The sequence below is a fragment of the Bos grunniens genome, chromosome 26 (genome assembly GCF_055505025.1).
Source record: "Bos grunniens cultivar Pamir isolate PY7600 chromosome 26, Bosgru_T2T1.0, whole genome shotgun sequence".
In the NCBI taxonomy this organism is placed as follows: Eukaryota; Metazoa; Chordata; class Mammalia; order Artiodactyla; family Bovidae; genus Bos; species Bos grunniens.
Genome location: NC_141190.1, coordinates 16,370,923 through 16,390,595, shown reverse-complemented (window position 1 = coordinate 16,390,595; position 19,673 = coordinate 16,370,923). Strand labels below are relative to the sequence as shown.

General features: G+C 39.2%; 2 protein-coding genes across 3 annotated transcripts in view; both read right to left on the bottom strand.

The window, feature by feature from the left end:
* LOC147344089 (cytochrome P450 2C9-like) overlaps positions 1–19,673 on the bottom strand; it is an 85,855-nt gene that overhangs the window by 57,012 nt on the left and 9,170 nt on the right. The window lies entirely within an intron of this gene.
* LOC147344087 (cytochrome P450 2C19-like) overlaps positions 6,396–19,673 on the bottom strand; it is a 64,393-nt gene continuing 51,115 nt past the window's right edge. The window contains exon 10 of the mRNA XM_086378788.1: positions 6,396–7,348. Within this exon, the coding sequence (XP_086234914.1) occupies positions 7,212–7,348 (137 nt within the window). The 3' untranslated portion in view covers positions 6,396–7,211. The remainder of the gene's footprint in view (positions 7,349–19,673) is intronic.

Here is a 19,673-nt window from a genome sequence, read left to right as displayed (position 1 = left end):
GAATACACCACATTAACAAATTGAAAAATAAAACCATATGATTATCTCAATAGATGCACAGAAAGCCCTTGACAAAATTCAACATCCATTTATGATAAAAACTCTCCAGAAAGCAGGAATAGAAGGAACATACCTCAACATAATAAAAGCTATATGTGACAAACCCACAGCAAACATTATCCTCAATGGTAAAAATTGAAAGCATTTCCCTTAAAGTCAGGAACAAGACAAGGGTGCCCACTCTCACCACTACTATTCAACATAGTTTTTGGAGTTTTGGCCAGAGTAATCAGAGCAGAAAAAGAAATAAAAGGAATCCAGATTGGAAAAGAAGAAGTAAAACTCTCACTGTTTGCAGATGACATGATCCTCTACATAGAAAACACTAAAGACTCCACCAGAAAATTACTGCTGCTGCTGCTGCTGCTAAGTCGCTTCAGTCATGTCGGACTCTGTGCGACCCCAGAGATGGCAGCCCACTAGGCTCCCCCATCCTTGGGATTCTCCAAGCAAGAACACTGGAGTGGGTTGCCATTTCCTTCTCCAATGCATGAAACTGAAAAGTGAAAGTGAAGTCGCTCAGTCGTGTTCGACTCTTCGCAACCCCATAGACTGCAGCCCACCAGGCTCCTCCATCCATGGGATTTTCCAGGCAAGAGTACTGGAGTGGGTTGCCATTGCCTTCTCCAGATAGTAAAGTTGAAGGATATAAAATCAACACACGGAAATCCCTTGCATTCCTATACACTAAAAATGAGAAAATAGAAAGAGAAATTAGGGAAACAACACCATTCACCATTGCAACGAAAAGAATAAAATACTTCGGAATATATCTACCTAGAGAAACTAAAGACCTATATATAGAAAACTATAAAACACTGGTAAAAGAAATCAAAGAGGTCACTAATAGAGGGAGAAATATACCGTGTTCATGGATCAGAAGAATCAGCATAGTGAAAATGAGTATACTACCTAAAGCAATCTATAGACTCAATGCAATCCCTATCAAGCTACCAACGGTATTTTTCACAGAGCTAGAACAAATAATTTGACAATTTGTATGAGAATACAAAAAACCTCGAATAGCCAAAGCAATCTTGAGAAAGAAGAATGGAACTGGAGGAATCAACCTACCTGACTTCAGGCTCTACTACAAAGCCACAGTCATCAACACAGTATGGTACTGGCACAAAGACAGAAATATAGATCAATGGAACAAAATAGAAAGCCCAGAGATAAATCCATGCACCTATGGACACCTTATCATTGGCAAAGGAGGGAAGAATATACAATGGAGAAAAGAAAATCTCTTTAACAAGTGGTGCTGGGAAAACTGGTCAACCACTTGTAAAAGAATGAAACTGGAACACTTTCTAACACCATACAAAAAATAAACTCAAAATGGATTAAAGATCTCAAAGTAAGACCAGAAACTATAAAACTCCTAGAGGAGAACATAGGCAAAACACTCTCTGACATACATCACAGCAGGATCCTCTATGACCCACCTCCCAGAATATTGGAAATAAAAGCAAAAATAAACAAATGGGACCTAATTAAATTTAAAAGCTTCTGCACAACAAGGGAAACTATAAGCAAGGTGAAAAGAGAGCCTTCAGAATGGGAGAAAATAATAGCAAATGAAGCAACTGACAAAGAATTAATCTCAAAAATATACAAGCAACTCCTGAAGCTCAATTCCAGAAAAATAAACGACCCAATCAAAAAATGGGCCAAAGAACTAAATAGACATTTCTCCAAAGAAGACATACCGATAGCTAACAAACACATGAAAGGATGCTCAACATCACTCATTATCAGAGAAATGCAAATCAAAACCACAATGAGGTACCATTTCACACCAGTCAGAATGGCTGCCATCAAAAAGTCTACAAACAATAAATGCTAGAGAGGGCGTGGAGAAAAGGGAGCCCTCTTACACTATTGGTGGGAATGCAAACTAGTACAGCCACTATGGAGAACAGTATGGAGATTCCATAAAAAACTGGAAATAGAACTGCCTTATGACCCAGCTATCCATCCCACTACTGCATATACACACCGAGGAAACCAGAATTGAAAGAGACACGTGTACCCCAGTATTCATCACATCACTGTTTATAATAGCCAGGACATGGAAGCAACCTAGATATCCATCAGCAGATGAATGGATAAGAAAGCTGTGGTACATATACACAATGGAGTATTACTCAGCCATTAAAAAGAATACATTTGAATCAGTTCTAATGAGGTGGATGAATGAGGTTTGGAGCCTATTATACAGAGTGAAGTAACCCAGAAAGAAAAACACCAATACTGTATACTAATGCATATATATGAAATTTAGAAAGATGGTAATGATAACCCTGTATGAGAGACAGCAAAAGAGACACAGATGTATAAAACAGTCTTTTGGACTCTGTGGGAGAGGGAGAGGGTGGGATGATTTGGGAGAATGGCATTGAAACATGTATAATATCATATATGAAATGAATCGCCAGTCCAGGTTCAATGCAGGATACAGGAGGCTTGGGGCTGATGCACTGGGATGACCCAGAGGGATGGTACGGGGTTGGGGGGAGGTGGAAGGGGGGTTCAGGATGGGGAACACGTGTACACTCGTGGCGGATTCATGTTGATGTATGGCAAAACCCATACAATATTGTAAAGTGATTAGCCTCCAGTTAAAATAAATAAATATATATTTTAAAATAAATAAATAAACAAAATAAATAAAAAGTACCTCCCCCCCCCAAAAATTGACAGTTACTATGAACTTCTTTGTAATGTATAATTCAACAGGAAGATGTGGAATATTGATATAAGCTTTATTTTTGTAAATAGTGTTTTATTTTTGTTTTTAACTTTACAATATTATATTGGTTCTGCCACACTTCAACATGAATCCGCCACAGGTGTACACGTGTTCCCCATTCTGAACCCCCCTCCCAGTGTTTTCACATACAAAGTGCACTGAAGAATCTATCATAAGAATAAAATAGGTTTCTAAGTTGGGTTTTTAAAAAACAATGTCTTCTAAATTGCAATGAAACAGCTTCATTCATATTATCTAATTGCGAAATGTTTTAGCAAATATTTTTAGAGTCATAAAAATGACTATATTTTTTATACAAGTAACCCCAACCCTAAAACTTATTCTAAGAGTGAAATAAAGTGATGTAAGTATTATGGAAGATGATATTTAATTTATTTAAAAATCACAATATCTAAAATGTTGAATAAGATGTTTATGCAACTCAATCTACTATAAATTAATAACAAGATATGCTATGAATAAAACACTAATTAATAACATAAGGACATACTTGGTGAAGAATTTTTACAGCATGTTAAATGAAAAATTGTAGCAACCCTATTCATTAATAATGTATGAAGATAGTAGAGACTTTTTATTTTCAACATGCATTTTGAAATAATAAAAATTAACATTAAAATAAATTTTGAAACCCACATCATTGAATTATTTATCACCTAAATATTTGTTCAGGAAAAGATGTTTGAAGATAATTTTATTACTTATCCAGTGTAATTAATTTGTACTGGTGGAAACAAGATGCTAACATAACATAGAATCTTGCACTGTAAGTATTTTCCTGCTGTAAAAAATCCACAGGTAGCCAAATCATAGGCCTAGCCCTCCCTATCAGTTTTCCCTTTATACGTTTTTCTTGGAAACAGCTTATTCTGTTCATATTTCTGAGAAAACATCTCACGGACTTCCCTTCCCTGACAGCCATATTCTTCAGACGCTGGAGATGCACAGAAGATTGCTGAGGGCCCTTCACACCATGAACTGAGGGCTCTGAACCATCTTTTGGACCTGGGACCCTGGAAATTTTGCCTCCTGGCTCTTACCATTACTCACTGTTTCTTTCCATTCATTTTGGAAGCAACATTATTCTAGCATTGATCATTCTGAAAATAATATAGAAATTTCTGTGCCTAATTTAAAGCTGATGTAACTATTATATAATAGTTTATATAATAGCATTATACAATAAATATAATATTCAAAATTATATGAGAAATTAGTAATAAGGATGTCACTATATGCTGCTGCTGCTAAGTCATTTCAGTCGTGTCCGACTCTATGTGACCCTATAGATGGCAGCCCACCAGGCTCCCCCGTCCCTGGGATTCTCCAGTCAAGAACACTGGAGTGGGTTGCCATTTCCTTCTCCAGTGTGTTTTCTAATTATATTTTAATATTAAATTAATAGATTAAAAACCCATTCTAATTACCTTCCAAGTTAAATTCCTTGAATCCACTGCATTTTTATCCAACATTGTTATTTACTCCAACAATAATAGTTTAATTTTTCATCTATTTAAGCATATTCTTTTCCTTTACAGCCTGAGAAATGTGTTCTCTTCAGATTTCAGATATTTTACTCTCCCCTCAGTATTGCTCTGCTGATTTCTCTAAAAGTCTCAACTTATATACTCTTACTATCTTGGGAATTTAGAAAAATAGCCTTTCAATGTTCCTACCTGTGTCATTCCTGGTGGATGCCTGAGCCTTTTTTCCTTCTGTTGTCTTAGTGATTTAGTTCATATTAAGAGAGAGAAAAAGTCACAACAACTAGCACTAAGGCAGTTAGAGACTTCAGCCATTTAAATATTCTTGAACAATTCTGCAGCAGAAATTTAATGCTATTTATGGCATTAAGTTTACATAGAGAAAATTAAATGAGCAAACTTAAAATCAGAAGACTGCTCTGTCAGTTGAGTAAGACACTATTATCCTTCATGTCTTTTCCTGGACCATTGTTTAGTGCTTTTTGTGGGAAATTAACTAGGTTTTTCCAGTGGTCATGTATGAATGTGAGAGTTGGACTGTGAAGAAAGCTGAGCGCTGAAGAATTGATGCTTTTGAACTGTGGTGTTGGAGAAGACTCTTGAGAGTCCCTGGGACTGCAATGAGATCCAACCAGTCCATTCTAAAGGAGATCAGTCCTGGGTGTTCATTGGAAGGACTGATGCTGAAGCTGAAACTCCAATATTTTGGCCACCTCATGCGAAGAGTTGACTCATTGGAAAAGACTCTGATGCTGGGAGGGGTTGGGGGCAGGGGGAGAAGGGGAAGACAGAGGATGAGATAGCTGGATGGCATCACCGACTCAATGCACATGAGTTGGGTGAACTCCGGGAGTTGGTGATGGACAGGAAGCCTGGCGTGCTGCAATTCATGGGGTCGCAAGGAGTCGGACACGACTGAGCGACTGAACTGAACTGAACTGAACTACTGTATTAGTATCAGTAGTTCTCTAAATAAATCACCTTCGTTCTACATAGGCAAAAAAAAAAAAAAAAAAAAAAACCCCAATAATTTCCATTTTAAAGATTAACTTAAAAATATACAAACATTTGAAAGGGGTAAAAAGGTACACTAGAAAAAATGATCATACAAAAAATAAGGCTATACCAGAAGAACTGAGAAACAAAAAAACATACATAAGAACAAAAACTAACAGCAGGAATAAGTCCTTTAATATTAATTATCACTTTAATTGATTGAAACTCACAATTTTAAACATATATTATAGGAATATATATATATATATATATATTTATATTTTGGCCACTTCACTTGTAGGATCTCAGGCACTGAACCCAGGCCATGGCAGTGAATACCAGGAACCTAACCATCAGGCTACCAAGGAATGCCCAAAAGAGTACATTTTTAAATTATGTATATAAATATTCCATTACAGGTTTATAATACACAATCCATACATACATAGAATATAATATGCTATTAAAAAAAAGAAGGAAATCTTGACACTTGTGACAACATGGATGGGCCTTGAAGTTATTGTGCTAAGTGAAATAAATTAGACACAGAAAGACAAATACCATATGACCAATCTTGTATGTGAAATACTTTAAAATCTGATCTCATAAATATAGATTTGTTATTTGGTATTGGTGCCTGCCAGAGATGAGGGGTAGCCAAAAAGAATGAAGGGAATAACAATATATAAACTTCCAGTTATAAAATAAATGTGTTGCAGATACACTATACTACATGATCACTGTAAATAATACTGTATTATATATTTGAAAGTTGCCAGGAAAGTAAATCTTAAGAGTTCCATGACAAGAAAAAATTGAAACTATGTGTTGCAATGGATGTTAACTATATTTATTGTGGTAATCATTTTGCAATATCCCCTTTTACTGAATCATTATGTTGTACACCTGAAATTAAAGTCATGTCAATCACTCTCAATTTAAAATAACTACATTTTGTCAATACAAAACTCACTTTTTGAAACACAAAGACACGAATATGTTGAATGAGAAAGAGGAAAAGAGATTTTGCCATTAACGAATAGCCGAATAAAGCAGGAATGACCATACTAAGGTTAAGAAGTAATGGTTTTTAATAATTAACAATTTAAAAGAAACAATAAGAGTGAAATGCTTTGCATGTTAAGTCACTTCGGTCGTGTACAACACTTTGCAACCTATGGATCGTAGCTCACCAGGTTCATGTCCATGGGATTATCTAAGCAAGAATATTAATTAGACTAGGTTGCCATTTCCTCCTCCAGGGAAATGCTCTATATTGGATTAAAAAAGTAAATTCTCAAGAAGCAATATAATTGTACAAATATATATACTTAGCAACAGAGCCCCAAAATATATAAGGCAAATAATGAAAGACCTAAAATGATAAACAGAGAGTTCTACAATAATAGTTGTTGTTCAGTCCCTCAGTTTCAGCATCAGTTCTTCCAATGAATATTCAGGGTTGATTTCCTTCAGGATTGACCACTTTGATGTCTTTGCTGTCCAAAGACTCTCAAGAGTCTTCTCCAGCATCACAGTTTGAAAGCATTAATTCTTGGCACTCAGCCGTCTTGATGGTCCAACTCTCACATCTGTACATGACTACTGGAAAAACCACAGCTTTGACTAGACAGAGCTTTGCAGAGAAGTGATGTCTCTGCTTTTTAATGCGCCATCCAGGTTTGTCATAGCTTTCCTTCCAAGGAGCAAGCATCTTTTCATTTTGTGGCTGCAGTCACTGTCCACAGTGATTTTTGAACCCAGGAAAATAAAATCTGCCACTGTTTTCAATTTTTCCCCATCTATTTGCCATGAAGTGGTGGGACCAGATGCCATGGTCTTAGTTTTTTGAATCTTAAGTTTTAAGCCAGCTTTTTTACTCTCTTTCACCCTCATCAAAAGAAAGACACAAGAAAATGAGCCCCCCATGTCAGTAGGTCTCCAATATCCAACGGGGAAGAGTGGAGAAACAGCTCCAGAAGAAATGAAGAAGCTGGGCCAAAGCAGAAATGACGCTCAGTTATGGATGTGTCTGTTGGTGAAAGTAAAGTGTGATGCTATAAAAAATAATATTGCATAGAAACCTGGAATATTAGGTCCATGAATCAAGGTAAATTGGATGTGGTAAAGTGGGAGAAAGGCAAGAGTGAATATCAACATTTTAGATATCATGAACTAAAATGGACAGGAATGGGTGAATTTAATGCAGACTACCATTATATCTACTACTGTAGGTAAGAATCCCTTAGAAGGAATAGAGTAGCCCTCATAGTCGATGAAACAGTTCAAAACGCAGTACCTGGGTGCAATCTCAAAACAACAGGATGATCTTGGTTCATTTCCGGTGCAAACCATTCAATATCAGGTAATCCAAGCCTATGGCTCAACCACACTTTAAGTGAAAATCTTAAATCTTAACTGGTTGTCTTCAGATGGTGGTATAGATCATTGGTGCTGCTATTGGTGGTGCTGTTTCTTAGGTTTTCCACTGAAAAACACACACTCTTTCTTGCTCTCTCTTACAGCAGAATTCTTAATCTTTTTAGTTTTCTCTTTTTAAAACTAACCAGACTTGCTGCTAGAAACCTCTTTTTTGCTTTCCAGAAAATAGCAGAGGCTTGTGAACAGACTCCCTGCTGGAGTCATAAAGAGTCAGCAGGACTGCATCCCCCCTAACGTCCTCTGAAATTCTTATCTACTGCATTCACTTTCTCCTCTCTGGCCCAGTCATGGGGGTCCTGCTGTAGTACTGTGGTTGCTGCTAGAAAGAAATGAGCTTCTCCAGCTGCAACCCACACAACTAAGGTGACCAGGCACTCACTCACTGCTTTCCATCTCCTCCACAGGAGAGGATGCTGCCAGCACACAGCTCAGTCCCTGGTAGTGGGGTGAGGGGAGGAGTCTGTGGCGTTCTTCTCTCTCTACTGCATCTAAATTCATATTCTTCTTGCTCTGATGCTACACTGGAATTGTCCTTCAGACATGCTAGACTTCTAGAAATTCCCTCTCATGTGTGGATATCTGCCAAGGTCAGCACTCTCCATGTTTCTACCCTGATGGCAGGAAGAGGTCATTGGGCAATTTCACCAACCCCTTTGCATCTCCAGCCCTTACTGAGATCTGTCTGTCCATTTTCAGGTGCACAAGTGGCCCCACTGCTCCCACTGAAGCATTTTACTCATAGATAAATCTCTAATTGTTGTCGTTCAGCTGTTCAGTGTTGTCCAACTCTTTTGATCCCATGGACTGCATCATGCCAGTCCACTATCTCTGGAGTTGCTAAAATTCATGACCATTGAGTCAGTGATACTGTCTAAGCATCTCTTCTGCTGCTGCCACCTTCTCATTTTGCACTCAATCTTTCATAGTATTAGGGTATTTTCCAATGAGTCAGCTTTTCACATCAGGTGGCCAAAGTATTGGAGCTTCAGCTTCAGCATCAGTCCTTCCCCTGAATATTCAGGGTAGATTTCCTTTAGGATTGACTAGTATGACCTCTTTGCTGTCCAAGGGATTCTCAAGAGTCTTCTCTACCACCACAGTTTGAAAGCATCAAGTTTTCAGTGCTCAGCCTTCTTTATGGCCCAATCTCACATCCATACATACTACTGGAAACATACATACATACATACATACTGGAAAAACCATATTTTTGACTATAGGGACCTTGGGGCTTCTCAGGTGGTACTAGTGGTAAAGAACCCACCTGCCAATGCAGGAGACATAAAAGATGCAGGTTTGATCTCTGGGTCAGGAAGATCCCCTGGAGGAGGGCATGGCAATCTACTCCAGTATTCTTGCCCGGAGAATCCCATGGACACAGGAGCCTGGCGAGCTAGAGTTCACAGGGTCTCACAGAGTCTGACATGACTGAAGCGACTTAGCACACATACATGCACAAATGGACCTTTGCTGGCAAAGATCTCTCATTGGTTGTTGTTAAAGAGGGAAGAGAAAGGAGGAACGTTTTAAGTCACCAAGCAGCTGACACCTCTCACCTTCTCAATTTTCTTTTTACTTACACCTGTTTTATTACTTCTGTTTGATGGTTTCCCTAGAATTTTCAAAATACAATTAATTCAAGTCCATTTAAAAATAATCCAGTACTATTTCATATGAAGTACAAGTACCTTGTAACAAAGTATATCTAAGTTCTCTCTCCCCTTACTAATAGCATTGTTATAATGTATCTCACTTTCCATAAAATATACTCACAACGTACATTACTGCTATATTTGAAAATTGGGAAAGGAATGTGTCAAGGCTGTGCATTGTCACCCTGCTTATTTAACATCTCTACTGAGGACATCATATGAAATACCAAATTGGATGAAATCACAAGCTGGAATCAAGATTGCTGTAGAAATATCAATAGCCTCAGATACACAGATGATACTGCTCTAATGGCAGAAAGTAAAGAAAAACTAAAGAGTCTCTAGATGACGGTGAAAGAGGAGAGTGAAGAGACTGCCTTAAAACTCAGCATTCAAAAAACTAAGATCATAGCATCCGATCCCATCATTTCATGGCAAATAGAGGGGGGGAAAGTGGAAACAGTGGCAGGTAATATTTTCTTGGGCTCCAAAGTCAATGTGGATCGTGACTCAAGTCATAAATTTAAAAGATGCTTTCTCCTTGGAAGGAAACCTATGACAAACCTAGACAGCATACTAAAAAAGCAGAGACATCACTTCTTTAAAAAATTCTGTCTAGTCAAAGCTATGGCTTTTCCTGTAGTCATGTACGGATTTGAGAGTTAGACCATAAAGAAGTCTGAGCACCAAAGAATTGATGCTTTCAAACCGTATGCTGGAGAAGAGTCCCTTGGACTGCAAGGAGATCAGACCAGTCAATTCCAAAGAAATCAATCCTGAATATTCATCGGAAGGACTGATGCTCCAATACTTTGGCCACCAGATGGGAAGAGCCAACTCATTGGAAAAAAAACCCTGATGCTGGGAAAGCTTGAGGTCAGGGGGAGAAGTGGGAGACAGAGGATGAGGTGCTTGGATGGCATCATTGACTCAATGGACATGAGTTTGTTCAAACTCCAGGAGATAGTGAAGGACAGTAAAGCCTGGCATGCTGCAGTCCATAGGGTCGCAATTAGTTATATGAGACTTAGCAACTGAACAACAACAAACAACTCGTTTGCCTCTCACACTAATAGAAGCACAGCAGTTTATTCTGAATAAAATAAGCTCAGTCATGCTCCTTTGGCAACTATTTCATTCCTTGAGTAAGGAGTGTCTTGCTCTGTACCTCCATCTTCCTGCTAGGATTTCTGAAAGGCTCTTCTTTATACGGAATGAAAGAATGACAAATAATTGGAAATCTGAGATCAGCTAATCTGATCTTTATTTTTTCAAGTGAACAATGTATGTCTTAGTGAGTTTAATTACCACCAATTCATCAGTACAAGACCTTATCTGAGAATTCAGCATTTTTGACTCTCAGTTTAGTAATATCACACATCTAATGGAATTCCTATTGATGTCCAAATGACCAGGAGGGCATCAGCATTAAAGCCTCCACAACCAAAGAGGAATGCACCTTGTCTTGGCAAGAGTTGTAGAATGGAGCTATTCTAAAACTATTTTTGTATATTTTTCTTTTAAATAATAAGTTATTTTTGAAGAAATTCTAAGTTCACACAAAACTGGGCAACATGTATTCAATTCCCACATATCTCATCCTATACCCACAAAGCCTCTCCTATCAATAACCCTCACCAGTGTGGTGCATTTGTCTCAATGAACCAACTCTGACCCAGCAATATCAACCAAAGTCCAATGGTTTACTAAAGTTTAACCCCTTATGTCATACATTCTATTATGGTTGTTGTTTATTTGCTAAGTCACATCCAAGGCTACAGACTTGAGACTGCAGGTTGCCAGGCTCTTCTGTTCATGTTATTTTTCACGCAAGAATTCTGGAGTGGGTTGCCATTTCCTTCCCCAGCAGATAGTCCCCACCTGAGGATACAACCTATTTCTCCTGCTTGCAGTCAGCTTTTTACCGCTGAGCCACCAGAAAGCCCACACAATATATTCTTGTTGCTTACATATTTTATTTGTACTAGTTTATATCTCTTAACCCCAACCAACAATTTATCCATGCCCACTTCTCTGTCCCCTTTGAAAACCACTAGTTTGTTTAATATGTCTGTGAGTCTGTTTCAGCTTTGCATACACATTCATTTGTTAAATACCACATTTCTCCCATCCATTCACTGATGGCCATTGAGGATTTTCCACATCTGTCTAGAGTGAATAATGCCAACTTGAACATGGGTGTGTAATATCTCCTGAGCATCATGATTTCACTTCTTTTATTAAATAGTCCAAAATGGGATTGCTAGGTCATGTGGTAATTTCATTTTTAGTTTTTTGATTTACCTCTCTTCTGTTTCCCATAGAAGCTGCACCATTTTGTCTTTTCACCAATGGTATACAAGGATTTCAATTTCTTCAAATCCTTGTCAACACTTTTTTTCTTTCTGAAAATATTTAGCCTAACAGATATAAGGAGCTATCTCATTGTGGTTTTGATTTGCATTCTCTGAAGATTACGGATGTTGAGCACTTTTTCACACACCTGCTTGCCATTCTTGTTTTTCTTTAGAGGTATGATGCTAAAGCTGAAACTCCAGTACTTTGGCCGCCTCATGCGAAGAGCTGACTCATTGGAAAAGACTCTGATGCTGGGAGGGATTGGGGGCAGGAGGAGAAGGGGACGACAGAGGATGAAATGGCTGGATGGCATCACTGACTCGATGGACGTGAGTCTGAGTGAACTCCGGGAGTTGGTGATGGACAGGGAGGCCTGGCATGCTGCAATTCATGGGGTCACAAAGAGTCAGACACGATTGAGCGACTGAGCTGAACTGAACTGATGGCTCTTCTAGCCCTTTGCCCATATTTAAATTGGGGTAATAGGTTTTCTAACTTTTACTATTGAGTTTTAAGAGTTTCTATATATTTTGGGGATTAACCCCTTATCAGATATGACTTGCAGATATTTTTCTCCTGTACTGTATGTTGTCTTTTAACCTTTTTGACTGTTTTTGCTTTCTGTGTAGACTTTTGTTTTTATTGTCCCACTTGTCTAAAATTGCTTTTGCTGCCTGTGTCATAAGCATGAAATCATTGTCAGAATCAATGTCATGGAGATCATACCCTGTGTTATCTTCTAAAAGTTTTATAGTTTCAGGTCTTATACTTGGTCTTTAATCTATTTTTGTTGACTTTTCTCTCTGGTGTAAAATAAGGGTCCAACTTAATTCTTTTGCACATGAGTATCTATTTTTCCTCCATTATTCGTAGAAGAGACTGTTTTTCCACACGGGGTAGTCTTGGCATACTAGACCATGATCACATGACTCTGTAAACTTGGATTCATTTCTGAGCTCTCTATACTATTGTATTGCTCTGTGTCTATTTTTAAGTTAGTACAAAACTGTTGAATCACCTTTTTAATATATTTAAAATCAGAAAGTGTGATGCCTCCAGCTCTGTCCTTCTTTTTCAAGATTGCATTGGCCATTTGGAGCCTTGTGGTTCCACATGAATTTTAGGATTATCTCTATTTTTGTATAAAATGTCATTAGGATTTTGATTCATACTACATGGAATATTAGATGATTTGGGGTAGTATGGACACTTTAACAATATTAACTCTTCCAAACTATGAACATGGAATATCTTTCTATTTCTTTGTGTCTTTTAAAATTTCTTTCAGAAATGTTTTACATGGCTTGGTGTACAGGCTTTCATTTCCTTAGTTAAGTTATTCTTAACTTTTTGATATTTTCCTTGCTACTACAGATGGTATTGTATTTCTAATTAACACATAGTTTATTATTAATATATAGAAAAGCAACTGATTTTTGCATGTTGACCACCTTATGTTCTGCAAATGTACTCAATTATTTCATTTATTAGTTCTTAACAGGATCTAATCATGGAATCTTTATGGTTTCTTCATAAAAGATCATGTCATCTGTGAACAGATATTAGTTCTTCCTTCTGATTTGAATGCCTTTTACTTCTTTTTCTCATTTCTCTAACCATGATTTCTAATATTATGTCAGGTATCAGTGGTGAGAGTGGACATCCTTCCTTGCTCCAGGGCTTAGAGAAAGAGCTTTCAGCTTTTTGAAATCTATGATTCTTAGTATTGGTTTTCATATGGACTTATTATTCCTAGTCTGTTGAGTGTTTTTGTAATGAAAGCTTGTTGAATGCTGTCAAATGCTTTTACTACATCTGTTGAGAAAATCATGTGGTTTTTATTCTTTGTTGTGGCAATGTTGTAGATCACATTGTTTGAATTTTGTATGTTGAAGCAGTCCTGCATGACAGGGATAAATCCTGAATAGCTATGATGTATAGTCCTTCTAATTTGCTGTTGAATTTGTGAGACTCTGTCCTTGTCTTTCCTTCTGGCTTTGATGTAGCTGAATTCACACTCACTAAGCATACAGAAATCTTTCTACTAGCTTCCAGATGGTTATTTTACAAAGAGAATTTATTCATGTTGCTTTGAATCAATATGGCCACAGGGTAAAGTGTAGTTTAGCACTTCCTATAATGTCACGTTACAGATGTTATTCCTTGTGTACATTTTGCCAGACTGTGTACTTAAGAAATTGACCTGTTTCAATTAAGTTATCGAATTGGTGGACATAGAGCCATTCAGAATACTCTTTCCTTATCTTTTTTATGTCCATGGCATTAAAGAGATGACTCCCCATTTCAATGATAGCTTCTGTAATTTCTGTCTCATAGCTCTTTTGAGGGTCCAGTTCAGTTCAGTTCAGTCGCCCAGTCATGTCTGACCCTTTGTGACCCCAAGAATCCCAGCATGCCAGGCCTCCCTGTCCATCACCAGCACCCGAAGTTCACTCAGACTCACATCCATCGAGTCAGTGATGCCATCCAGCCATCTCATCCTCTGCCATCCCCTTCTCCTCCTGCCCCCAATCCCTCCCAGCATCAGAGTCTTTTCCAATGAGTCAACTCTTCGCATGAGGTGGCCAAAGTACTGGAGTTTCAGCTTTTGCAGCATTCCTTCCAAAGAAATCCCTGGGCTGATCTCCTTCAGAATGGACTGGTTGGATCTCCTTGCAGTCCAAGGGACTCTCAAGAGTCTTCTCCAACACCACAGTTCAAAAGCATCAATTCTTCGGTGCTCAGCCTTCTTCACAGTCCAACTCTCACATCCATACATGACCACAGGAAAAACCATAGCCTTGACTAGACGAACCTTTGTTGGCAAAGTAATGTCTCTGCTTTTGAATATGCTATCTAGGTTGGTCATAACGTTCCTTCCAAGGAGAAAGTGTCTTTTAATTTCATGGCTGCAGTCACCATCTGCAGCGATTTTGGAGCCCTCAAAAATAAAGTCTGACACTGTTTCCACTGTTTCCCCATCTATTTCCCATGAAGTGATGGGACCAGATGCCATGATCTTCGTTTTCTGAATGTTGAGTTTTAAGCCAACTTTTTCACTCTTCTCTTTCACCTTCATCAAGAGGCTTTTTAGTTCCTCTTCACTTTCTGCCATAAGAGTGGTGTCATCTGCATATCTAAGGTTATTGATATTTCTCCTGGCAATCTTGATTCTAGCCTGTGCTTCTTCCAGCCCAGCATTTCTCATGATGTACTCTGCATAGAAGTTAAATAAGCAGGGTGACAGTATACAGCCTTAATGTACTCCTTTTCCTATTTGGAACCAGTCTGTTGTTCCATGTCCAGTTCTAACTGTTGCTTCCTGACCTACATACAGGTTTCTCAAGAGGCAGATCAGGTGGTCTGGTATTCCCATCTCTTGAAGAATTGTCCACAGTTTATTGTGATCCACACAGTCAAAGGCTTTCGCATAGTTAATAAAGCAGAAATAGATGTTTTTCTGGAACTCTCTTGCTTTTTCCATGATCCAGAGGATGTTGGCAATTTGATCTCTGGTTCCTCTGCCTTTTCTAAAACCAGCTTGAACATCAGGAAGTTCACGGTTCACATATTGCTGAAGACTGGCTTGGAGAATTTTGAGCATTACTTTACTAGTGTGTGAAGTGAGTGCAATTGTGAGGTAGTTTGAGCATTCTTTGGCATTGCCTTTCTTTGGGTAGAGGTTTATAAAGGCAAAACTCCCAACATTCCATGAATTGTCAAGAATCATAGTTGGATATGGCAAGTAAGAGTTCCTGTTAAGTAAGCAATGGTTGGGGTCCAAAATTGTCGCACTGTTAAAAGGGGAGACCTTGAGAACATAACACTGCAACTGTCAGGTATTGCTTTAAGTAGAGCTTATCCTGTCCTTGGGTCTCATACAGGTCAAAGAAAAATCAAGTTCTCAGAGGTGCAAAGATAAGCTTGAGACTAGATCCTCAATAGCCTCCTGACTTCATTTTTGTATGTCTGAACTGTGATTACTCCATTATAATTTCAGTTTGTCATCAAGAGCAAGGAAGAGAGATTTTACCCAGAACAACAGTGTGGATTCATTGGAGGATCAGAGGCATGGACTTCATTAAACAGACCCGCAGCACTGAACCACCAGTACACACAGACCCAAACAGGAGATGAGAATTAGGGTCATGAAGATCTAAATATCACTGGAAGGATAAACATCACTAGATCACTAATGGCAGTGTTTTACCAGCACATGTTCTACAAAGATATCATATATGTTTACATTGATTAGTGCAGTTATTTCTAAGATCTTTTAGTAGGGAGAAATAAATTTTTGTCAAGAACTAATTACAAAATGTTTTATCCCTCATGTTTGCATAGATTCATGTTTTATTCACCATGTAAGAGAAGATTTTCACACCGATGATATCTCTTTACTCTTTCAATTACCTTTGCCTGACATGGACAGAAAAACCATAGCCTTGACTAGATGGACCTTTGTTGACAAAGTAATGTCTCTGCTTTTTAATATGCTGTCTAAGTTGGTCATAACTTTCCTTCCAAGGATCAAGCATCTTTTAATTTCATGTCTGCAATCACCATCTGCAGTGATTTTGGAGCCCAGAAAAATAAAGTCAGCCACTGTTTCCCCACAAGCAACCATTCAGTTCACCAGGGTCACCACATACTGAGTATGAACCTTGATTCAATATTTTGTGACTCATCCCAGTTAATACATTTCCAAATATATTTATTTGGTTAATAATTACTAAACTGGTTGACTAAAATGGGTGTTAGAAAAGTTTAGTTTTGTAACCTGTAAATTTGATTGAGTCATAAAATCATCAATTCTGTCTTCTCCAAATATTGGTATTAGTACTTGTACCTTACACCAACCTCATTACACTGTCAGCTGACTTTTCAACAGAAATTCTGCAAGCTAGAAGAAAGTGTCATGATACACTCAATTTTTTTTTAATGTGATGAAAAGAAAGAACCCACATCCAAGAATACTCTACCAGATTTATAAAGACTCAAAAATTTCACAGATAAGCAAAGGCAAAACAATTTCAGCACCACCAAATCAGCATTACAAGAAATAGTAGAGACTTTTCTAAGGGAAAGGCTACAACTAGAAACAGAAAACTTACAATGGAAAAAGCTCACTGCCAAAGGCAAACATACAGTAAAGTTATTTTTTAAAGTGCTGCATTTACAGAGAAGTCATAATTGAGAACTGCAATAAGATATACCTAAATGATTAAAACCCCTAGATGTCATTACTATTTGCCAGAATTATAGGCCTGGGCCCTGAAGTAACTCTCAGACATGTCTGTGAGGCTGTACATATAAAAACTGTCCAATTAAGTGAAAACAAATATCAATGTTTCATGACCCATAAGGGTCATTCCCACCCTGTTCAGTTGCTATAGAAAAGACATTGTTCTCTAAATCTTTTAGGAAATGACTCAGAACTATCCTTTGTGATTTCTGAATCGAACACAAAGTGCAGGATAGAGTATTAATCTTGTGGTATTATATCCAACACTAGGATACTCTGTCCTTGAAAATGAAAGATTTTAAAATATTTCAATGTACTGTACTCATATTACATTTGCCTATGTATAAAATAGTTAACGGTGATATATTTAAGATCATTTAAAAATCAAAATAGAGTAACTATGGTTCAGGCTGAAGGAGGAAACAGACAGAGCTGGACTCCATCTTAGGCCTGTTCATGCTGATGAAGCTCGGCCACCTCTCCAATGGACTCTGAACTCTGTGCTTAGTGCCTATGGAAACTACAATGGAAGGATAAGACCCCCTCTGGACAGGGGAATCTTGAAGTTCACATCCAGGTTACTCATCGCCTAAGAGAAAACATACTCTAATCACCCCTGCCTCCGGACAGGTCATAAATTCTTTCTGTATCTATCAGGATGTAACTGCAGGCTTATTGATCATTAACTGTTTGAACACCTAACACATGGATGATGGGGTTATTGTGATTGTGTTTACCCTTTCTTTGTTTTATGTAAGTCTCAAGGAAATTGGGGTGGTGGGTTCAGACACATACACATGGGGTATAAAAGATTTTCACAAATGCTGGTCAGGGTCCTTGGCTAAGAGGAGACTCTGCCTTGGGCCCGCCGGTGTAATAAACTGCACTCCACTATCTGCATTGCCCTTCTGAGTGAGTTTGTTTCCCGGAACGTATGGCTATAACATTTGCTGCATTGGCTGGGAACCTCCTCGCTTTGAGGAGACAGGTCTCATTTGAGGCTACCCTGAGGCTTTGTGGCTTGAATCTCCTACAGAGGGGAAGGCGCCTCACCCCTCTGGAAGAATTCAGCCTTTCAACCCCCAGTTTCTTCACTTTGGCAGGTAGTGAACTGCAGCAAGGGAACTGAGTGCTCAGATGAGGAGGAACCCACCCAGCAGGGTGGAAGAGGGGACCTGATCACCTCCCTGGGAGGGACTAGAAGGAGCACGGACCCACAGGGGCCTGCAGTAGGCAGGCAGCAGCGATTGCTTGGTACACAGGTCGACAAGCGTGCTAGGGTTTGGGAAGGAAATTTGTGAAGGTCATTTAGGAGGTGTGTCCACGCCATCTCAGGGAAAGTTATTACCAGCGATCGCCAGGGGATTTTTAGGATAGGAAACTGGTCCTTGTATGCTCATATTCTGCCCTCCCCCAGGAGGTGTCCCATTTGCTGTGAAATTCTTGACCCCCCCCCCCAGAATTGTTAGGCTAGAAGAAGGGGATACATAAGTGAGTATGAATTGGCTTTTCCGGAGATGGCCTAGGACATGGGATATTTAACCCATCTGTGTTTTCATCTGCACCTGATCAAGCCCACCAAAGCAGAATGGACTTTAAGGGAGAAACAGTCTTGGACCACTTGGTGTTCTGGTTCGGCTGTGCTGACCGGCAGGTGAAGGCATGCCAATCCCCCTTCTCCCTCTGGGATCTGGCAGGTAAGGCTCTTCTCACCCCAATTAGGAAGGAGGCAGAATGGCAATTTAAGTGTCATTGAGTGGAATTATCAGAAGTACATAGGGTACTGAGAACTTCGTAGACAGAACGAAAAGGAAAAGTAGAAGAAGATCCGAGAAAGTAAGCAAGATAGGAGGAAGTGAATCTAAGCCAACTGTATTGGAGTGCATGATTAAAAATTTTAAGAAGGGACTAGGAGGAGACTATGGGGTGAAGATGAAGCTTAACCGCCTCCAAATACTCTATGAGGGCAAATGGCCCTCTATGGGAGTAGGATGGCCACCAGAGAACACCATGAACTTAAAAATAGTGGAAGCAGTCTATACAGTAGTCACAGGAGAGCCAGGACACCTGGATCAATATCCATATATAGACTCATGGCTAGGATTAGCTCAAGACCCTCCTACTTGGACAAGGTTCTGTATCCAGAAGAGAAAGGGGAAAATATGACAAAAAATGACTGATGATAAAAAAGGAAATTCTACAGGATTTGGACGGGGACGACCTGACCCCTCCCCCATACTGGATAATGACGCTCCTGCCTCAGTGCTCCACCAGGACCGAGGCCACCTTACTGCCCAATCCAGGGCCAGGTGAAAACCTGCAGCAGCCGCTGCTCCTCCACCAGCTCTCCCTGAGGTCGTAGAGCCACCACCTCGGCAGGCTCCAATCCCGGTGACAGAAGCCTCTGCCCAACACTTCCAGGATCCGGCTCCAGCCGAACCGCCCAAGCTATACCCGCCTCTCCTGGTGAGTACTGACAAGAAGCGGAGGGAGACGTTGGAAGTAAGCAGAGACTGTACTCTGCCAGAGAGCTGGAGGGAACGAAAGAGAACAGACAAGAAATTTACAATGCTAGCTGCTGCTCTGGGAAAGTCTATCTCGGGCCCTCCGGAAAACCTCCTCTGCCCCAGGGACAGGACAGTCCTTCAAGCAGTCCCAGT